Source organism: Diadema antillarum, unplaced genomic scaffold (genome assembly GCF_040938485.1).
Source record: "Diadema antillarum isolate AM-2024a unplaced genomic scaffold, OU_Dant_1.0 seq00001390_RagTag, whole genome shotgun sequence".
Taxonomy (NCBI): Eukaryota; Metazoa; Echinodermata; class Echinoidea; order Diadematoida; family Diadematidae; genus Diadema; species Diadema antillarum.
Genome location: NW_027272145.1, coordinates 783,575 through 791,901, shown reverse-complemented (window position 1 = coordinate 791,901; position 8,327 = coordinate 783,575). Strand labels below are relative to the sequence as shown.

At 39.7% G+C, this 8,327-nt stretch overlaps 1 protein-coding gene across 1 annotated transcript; it reads right to left on the bottom strand.

Moving 5' to 3' along the window:
- Nucleotides 1–329: 329 nt before the first annotated feature.
- LOC139708943 (5-demethoxyubiquinone hydroxylase, mitochondrial-like) lies at nucleotides 330–7,963 on the bottom strand. The gene is made up of 6 exons (XM_071620912.1): nucleotides 7,887–7,963; nucleotides 4,044–4,303; nucleotides 3,282–3,396; nucleotides 2,568–2,652; nucleotides 1,743–1,866; nucleotides 330–438 (listed from the first exon to the last, which is right to left on the bottom strand). The coding sequence occupies exons 2-6, from the start codon at nucleotides 4,284–4,286 to the stop codon at nucleotides 361–363; spliced, it is 645 nt and encodes a 214-aa protein (XP_071477013.1). The 5' UTR covers nucleotides 4,287–4,303; nucleotides 7,887–7,963; the 3' UTR covers nucleotides 330–360.
- Nucleotides 7,964–8,327: the final 364 nt, after the last annotated feature.

Genomic DNA, 8,327 nt, shown 5'->3' with positions numbered 1-8,327 from the left:
GAAATCAGCTCAAAAAACACACAAAACAACACAAAAACAGTGATGTCAGATCTGAGCCCTGTCCTTGAGAAACAAAATGTCAGCAGAAGTTCCAGCCATCCTAAGTGGCTGAGAGGCAGTTTCTCAAGTAGACATGCAGATGTCCAATCACAAAAGGAAGGCACATCACATCATATAATCAGTATTGCAACGACGCCAGGAGAGAACACGCTAGAATCCAAGAGAAGCGCAGCTCCAGCAAAGAGCCCACATCCTCGTATGAGACACAATCTTCCTCTCCCTTGGATCACGTGAGTCTATCACTATGACGACATCCTCCACTAAGACTCGGTGGCAAGATGGTAGATGGGATGTGGGGCATCATATTCGCTCCGACAGCCAGATGGCAGCCTTGCATCCGCCCTTGATGACTGCATCCAAGACTGGGTACATGGGTGCCTGGTTGGTAGAGAGGGAAACATGGACATTTGAGAACAGAGCAATAGATGGGTTACACCTTTCATTACGAGTCCATGTGCATGCACAACACACACATTTATACAACACCTAAAAAGAATGTAGCTATCCGATTGGTCAACTGCCCATCACGTGACATTCAGTTAAAAGTACCATCGCATGCTGTGGATGTCAGCTGTGCAATTTTGTTTGGGCAAAAAATGGAGAACGCATGTTTACCATTGCACGGCTCTGATTTCACAAATAACAAACATTTGCTGTGCGCACTCAACAACTACAAGCACGCTTGTAAGTGCAAACTTCTGTCACTCATTTTTGTAAACCACTTCAACCGATCAGTTTCATGTACGTACGTATGTACATACGTTTGACGGCTGGCTGTGACTGTGCAGCTACTCATTCACCATCATCATGAAAATGGTTGATATTTCTGTGCTAAATTCAAGAATCTGTGTGGACTACATCTATTGACGTCCTAGGGGTTGTATAAAACAAATAGTGTATGGCCTTTACTTGTGCAATGGAACAAGATTTCGCACTCCGTGAAAAATGAGGGGCAATATTCAACTCAGCTTTGCCTTCTTGAACAGAGCACATCTATCTTTCACCTCGTGCGAAATCTTTTACCATTGGACTTTTGACCATTCACTATTTGTATACTATCGGTTGACATCTCTCATATTTATTACCCTACATTGATTTTACAGAAAAGTCTCAATACCATCTCCACAAAAACACACAAACAAACAAACAAACAAACAAACACACAGAATATCGTCGGCCTCATGCCAAAAGGGCCCTAACAGTGTACAAAGTCTATGGTGTTAAGGCCCTTTTGGCACGAGGCCGACGATATTTACTAGTCAAATCCTGATATTGGGTACTGGTACATCAAATCTTAATTTGATGTTCAATTTCAATCTTAATTGTCCTTCATGTAAATTCTTTTGTTTTAAGTCTTAAACATAAACACATAAAACTAACTTCTTAAACATAAACACATAAAACTAACTAAAACTCCAGCATCCAACCAAAATCTACTTCATTGATTTATAACTACATTTTTGAATAATAACCTTTCATGCCAAATCAAATTCATTTGTGTTCATCACTTTATCTATTTGCATTTTATTCACATATTCTGAATTTAAAAAATTCCACTGAAACAAGTGATGTACAGCAAATGTGTGCATGTTGGTAGACTGTCTGAAAGTTGTCTAATATCATTCCTGTGCACCCTTACAAGTACTTCAAAGTGAAGAGCCGAAACCTTCTTTCAGTCTTACCTTCTTGGCATCATGTTCCAATCCTGTGTTGAGATGTTCCAGTTCATCATCCCTGAATTCCTTGATGATTTCCAGGAGCTCTTTATGGACCTCTGGGTCATCTTCTATCAGTGCTCTTATCTGACTGTTGGCAAACACAGAAGAAAGGACGGCAGAACGCATCATTCAGACTATATTTTGTTTATATTGACCGCACAAGTGAACACTGCAGTTACACACACTCGGGATAAAGCAGCTTTGATCAAAACGGTGACAGTATATAAAATATTGACTGATGGCAGAGGGGAATAATCACAAAATGTTTCAAGTAAGGAATCTGAAGTGCTATTGAGGGGTCTGTAAAATTTCAAGGAATGTTTATTCACAGTGATAACATCCCAAATCATTGCACTATCAATCTTTTTCTTGTTGTCTCTCAGTACGCAACACAGTATAACAACTATTTTCTCCCTTAAAGTTTCATTTCAGCAAATTCAGAAAAACAAAATGCTCTGCGTTATTCAGAACTGCACCATACTGGTGGGGTTCTCATATCATATCAAAATCACTCTGAGAAACTTTTCCTATTTGACCTCTGCACGCTTGTAATCGTTTTCTTTACATGGGTAGAATATATTTCACTGGAGATATTTCTTGCCACATCAAGGACAAATCTCCCTTCTGACCATCTCCCTAGGAGAACACACTTTCATCCAAATTCAAAGGAACACTCAGCTACTTTGAGATGGAAAACTTGCAAATGAGGCCATCATCCTGACAACTTCGAGCTGCCATCCCTTTTGTCGTTAATGTCAAAATGAGGTTGCATTCATGCAAATCTCTTACTCGTTGTAGTGTTCACCGATGGACTCTTCCACTGCTACTGTGCAGGCCATGGCGGCCTCCTTTCCCATCAGGGCTGTGCCTGCCCCTGGACAATGGAAACAAAAACATTCCATCAAAACTTTTGATCACGTTGTTACAGAACAAACAAACAAACAAACAAACACACACAAAAAAATCAACAAAATACTTGCCAAGCTTCTGCTAGCACTAACTGACATGATACACGTTTGCTAGTGTCAATCTTACAGCAAGTTCTTTAGAAAAGTAATTATTCTGAGGGACTGAAAACTTTGAATTCCTAACTCCCATTGTAGTATACCTCAAGAGTCTTCAGTTTCCTTTGTTTTTTTTTTCCTTTTTTTTTGATGACATTTGCCATTCAACCATATTTGCAGCAATAAGGATAGACGAGATGAGAAACTTCTCCAGGGCATGATAGATGCTTGAGGAAATGTGGAGTAATTAAGAACAAATTCTTCTTTCCCCCCCCCCCCCTCTTTATCTCTCCTTATTGTCTGTAGGTCTGTCTCTCCTTGTGCAAAAACTATTCATTTTCTCTTCTTTCTTATTCCAACTTAACAACTGAAATCATTTATTCAAATTCATGAAATTCTTCAGTCGATAAATTTTCATTGCAACTGATTGACAACTGATTGCAGCTGATTGTCAATCAGCTGCAATGAAATCATTTATCCACATCAGAACACCTTTTACCTAGAACAAATCCTGCTACATTCCAGATGGGTAGCAATGCGGTGGGTCGGACTCTGTGCTGAGGAATCAACCTCTCAAACGTCTCCTTGTGATGTTTTTCCTGATCCCACATTTCCTGTTTGTGAAAATGGGAAAGACAGAGAGAGAGAGAGAGAGAGGCATTTTAATCAATGAAACAATACGCCACATCGATGAGAAATGATGTAGGAATATGTGAACGGATGGTATGATTTATCGAAGGAAAAAAAAAGAAAAAGATGACATAGCAGTGCTGCACTAAGACAAGGAAAGGACATTCCAGAACTAAATGTAGGTGATTAGCCCAAGTATGTTGGGAAAGGTATTTGCAAAAGACATAATGCATGTGGCAATTGGGAAGCAATTCAATTCATATCATACATAAATATAATTTCATTTCATCATCATAATAATGCATTCAATCTTACTTTTGGACTTATAAAACAAGGATCTTATCATTCACACAAAATAGAAATAAGAATGAAAAACATCTTCCTGGCATGAAACCCTGAAGTACTTATGTATTGGAAATGATGCCTATTATATTTTGAAACTAAATAAAATCGAAAAAAAAAAGAAGAAGGTCAGCTGGAAGTGGGAAAAGTGGGGGAAGTGTCTTTACAGAAGAAATACCCATAGAATTATGACCAACGTATGGAAATCACATAATTCCTTAATAGCTAAATGGAGCTATTGCTCTTTCAAAGGGAAAAAAATCTTCCGAGAAGGAATTCTTCTGTCTACCTGGATAAGGGGTCCCACTGAAGTGTTTTTCAGGACTGCCATCTGGCCGGCATAGATTCTGTCTGCTCCTAATTCACCAGCGTGATCGACACGGATGATGCGGTCGATCATCTGCTTCCTGCTCAGACCTGTCATGGAACTCGCGGCCCTCTCTCCCCCTCGCTGCAGGACTAGCGGATTCTTGGCCACGAGCACGCACTGCCTGAGGGCCGCACAACGTAGCTGGGGAACAGCTGTCAGCATTGTGCTTTGTGTACTTCCTAATTGAAAAGTGTTTTTAACAACAAATGAGCAATGAAACAAAAAAGTAATTCGGGGTGTTAGCAGAGACTCCAACTCTCCCGTTTTCGACGGGAGATCTCCCGCCGAAAACCCATTTTTTGCAGAATCTCCCGGTCTCCCGCTTAATATCTAATTTCTCCCGCCCTGGCTCTGTGTCTCCCGTTGGAAAGGATTTCTTACTTATTGCTATTATATGCTGAAAAAATAAGCCTTAGATAGCACCAGAGAGCATCTAGAACCCTAGGAACTTCGCGCTTCGCACACATCAATTTGGAGTCTCCCGTTTGCTAGGGGTCTCAGGCGGGAGAATCTCCAGATCAGAACGTGCTTTAGGTTGGAGTCTCTGTGTTAGATATGGCGAGGGTGGTATGATGAGGAGTGAAATAGTCATCTAGGCCATAATTTATAAACATGGGGGGGGGGGGGTATCCAACTTTATGAAGAGCATTTGTAATCCCTGTTTTAATCATTATCATCACTTCAGGAAGGCCAATCTAGGGCAATCCACTGAACAAGTCTGACGTACTGGCTGAAAATTTCTGGGGGGAATCCCTGGTACTGAGATGAGACTGAATATTTACAAATCTATCACCAGTGCAGTACAGATGAACTTTATGACAATACTCTACAACAGTGCAAGTGATCATGCAATTGTCTGTCTGGCTGCCTGAAGAAATACAAAAAGCATGTTAAATCACAGCCATTGCACTATTATAAAATCAAGCATGATGTTATGAGTACACGGCAATAGACCTTCCCCTTATCCCCACAGAGCCCAAGATACAGACATTGACACACATGTTCTAGGCCTCAACCAAAATTTGCAAGTGAATGAGGAACAGTACTTAACAGTTGTCATATTTATAATAGATGATAATGAAATAAAGAGAAATGAATGTTGTAAATACTTACATGTTATTATTGATCAGAATTTATGTTGGAAACAACATGCTGATTATGTGAAGAAAAAAGTGTTAAAGTTGTTATATCTATTTCATAGAATAAGATTGTATATTGATAGACGCACGGCATTATTGTTTTACAAATCAATTATTCAGCCTAATTTTGACTACTGCGATGTAGTTTGGGCAAACACATACAAGTCCTATCTTAATGAATTACAAGTATTACAAAATCAGGCACTTCGGATTGTACTGAATGTGGATTATTTATTTCCTTCGCAAAATTTGTATGATGTACTTAAACTAGAAAGACTTAGTGTGCGTTGGAGAAAACACTCAGCATGCGTTATGTACCAAATAACCCATAATTTTTGTCCATCATATTTAAGCAGTATGTTTCATGTGCGTGAAACCCCATATGTAACGAGATCTGGCAAACATAAACTCAATCTCCCCCCACCCAAAACTAATTATGGTATACGATCTTTGATCTATCGTGGCGCAAAACTATGGAATGACCTAGATATAATATATGGTAAATTTGTTTCAGTTGAGAGTTTTAACATTATTTGAAGACCATTCCAATTGCATTGAATGCTTTACATTATTGAGTTTATGGCATTTTGATTTGGTATAATATACGAGATAATGTTTTTGTTTAGCTCTTTTTTTTTTCTCTCTCTCTTCTTTTTTTACCTCCCTACCTCTGACTTTTTTTTTGCTCCTTATTGTTTGAGTTCTTTTTTTCCTTATATGTACCTCGCGTATACTTATATTTGTTTACTGTTTCAGCTAAATTTGTGTATTTCTTGTACAGTCATTTTTTTCATTTGTTGTTGTTGTTTTTTACTACTCTCCCCTATTGAATGTTTTGTGTATTGTTATGTTGTTTTTACTTTGGTTGGACCCCTTCGAAAAACAGCAATTTGCTGAAAGGGCTATCCATCCCACAAGTGGTAAATAAATAAATACAAAAATACTCTTTTCCAGATTATCATCAAATTACCTCCCAGTTCCCATGATGGTGAAAAATATAATCATGAAAATTAAACATGATCTGCTAACAGTGCAGAGATTGGCCTCCCAGAGCTAGAATAAGATAGTTTTACTGGAGTGAAGATTTTATTACAACTTACAAGTAGAAGTACACAGCACTTTGAATGTTGAGGATTTGAGCATTAAAAAAGGCAATATAAATTTTCCATAGAATAGAGTATGAGATGAGGTGAAATTAATGTAAATAATGATAAAGTTAGCTCAATGATAATTGCATGGAACTCCTCAGGCTCAGGATTGGATTCTTGGAATGGCCCTCTTACAAGTCCTTGACTTACAGTTACAATTTACTGGGCGTCATCGACAAAGGTAATTCAGATCTAGTAGTAAATTCATAGTCAGCCTGATACTCTGATAGTACTTAGTAATAGTAGACCCCCTTTTTTGTTTTCAAATTATTTGATGATAACACAGTAAATTTAAATTTAATTTAAATTTACATGTGACATGACACTATTGACAGAAGTCAGAACATTCTTTTAGTGGTCAGCTCTGCTCCCCCATTCTTTTGCAGCACCTGTTCGACCACGACAAAAGATCATGTTATGTATGCGTAAATTTATGTAGATCTATTGGGTATTTCCATTTAGTTTAGAGTGTGAGGAGCTATACTTCATTAGTATATAGTAGCACACAAGCCAAGGACTCAAGTGTGTGTGTATTTACCTGTGGTGCGAAGTCGCTGACATAAATTGCAACATGTGGGGCTATCTCACTAGTGCATTTCAGTTCGGGAAACCCACTCACAAGGGGGGCCCCTCCTTATAAGTAACCCGTCCCCCTTATAAGTAACCCCGTCCCCCTTATAAGTAACCCCCGGGGCACCCCTTATAAGGAATCTCCACGCTTTTTTGCAATGCAACGCGAAAATGAAAGGACTGCGGCAATTCGCTTGATTATGTCCATAAAGCTTCACAAGTTTCCTAATTACTCACGAAATTTGAGCAAAATCGGTTTGAGGCATCATATCTAAAATCATGGATTTAAATGCGATGTCAAACGACCCATGCGAATGCTGACATGCGAGCCATTACTGGCGTGAGTGTCGCCAGACGCGGCGGCGCGGCAATGCTTGAGTGCAGACGTGGCGACTAAGTACGTACTCAGTCGCCACGTCTGCACTCAAGCATTGCCGCGCCGCCGCGCCTGGCGACACTCACGCCAGTAATGGCTCGCATGTCAGCATTCGCATGGGTCGTTTGACATCGCATTTAAATCCATGATTTTAGATATGATGCCTCAAACCGATTTTGCTCAAATTTCGTGAGTAACTAGAAAACTTGTGAAGCTTTATGGACATAATCAAGCGAATTGCCGCAGTCCTTTCATTTTCGCGTTGCATTGCAAAAAAGCGTGGAGACTCCTTATAAGGGGTGCCCCGGGGGTTACTTATAAGGGGGACGGGGTTACTTATAAGGGGGACGGGTTACTTATAAGGAGGGGCCCCCCTTGTGAGTGGGTTTCCCGAACTGATTTGGGTGTACAAAACTGCACAGAAAGTATTTCGTTTGTAACGCTCGCATTCGTTACAGTCCAAGAATACACGGCATATGGATGGAACAGTCTACAACTACATGTCTTAATGATGTAACAAAACACTTACTTCTTCTCTCGATGTATAATTTGTACGATGTAATTATTTCACAGCTCTTCAAGTTCGATCGCGGCGATCATTTCATCAGCTTGCCACTGCCTGCTCTGGTCCTGCTCAGCACGTACTAGCTCATCGTTAAAATAATTATGTGTATCTTTCGTAACAAGAATATTGTACAACACATGTGCATATATTACGCAACACGATGATCTGAGCTAAGACCGTGAGTTTTTACTGGTGAAAAACACTCTGGATTGCCAATTTGAATCAAATTAGCTACTTAGTAATGGATACGGTGTAAAATGTAAGATACGTTTTCGTCCCCCTCATTTAATAGGGTTGTCATCTGGGACATCCTATCCCCTATGTGTTATTCCCCTCCTTAGGGAGTATTAGTATCTCTAAAAATCTTGAACAACTCCAAAGCAGAGGGGGTGGGGGGGGGGGGGG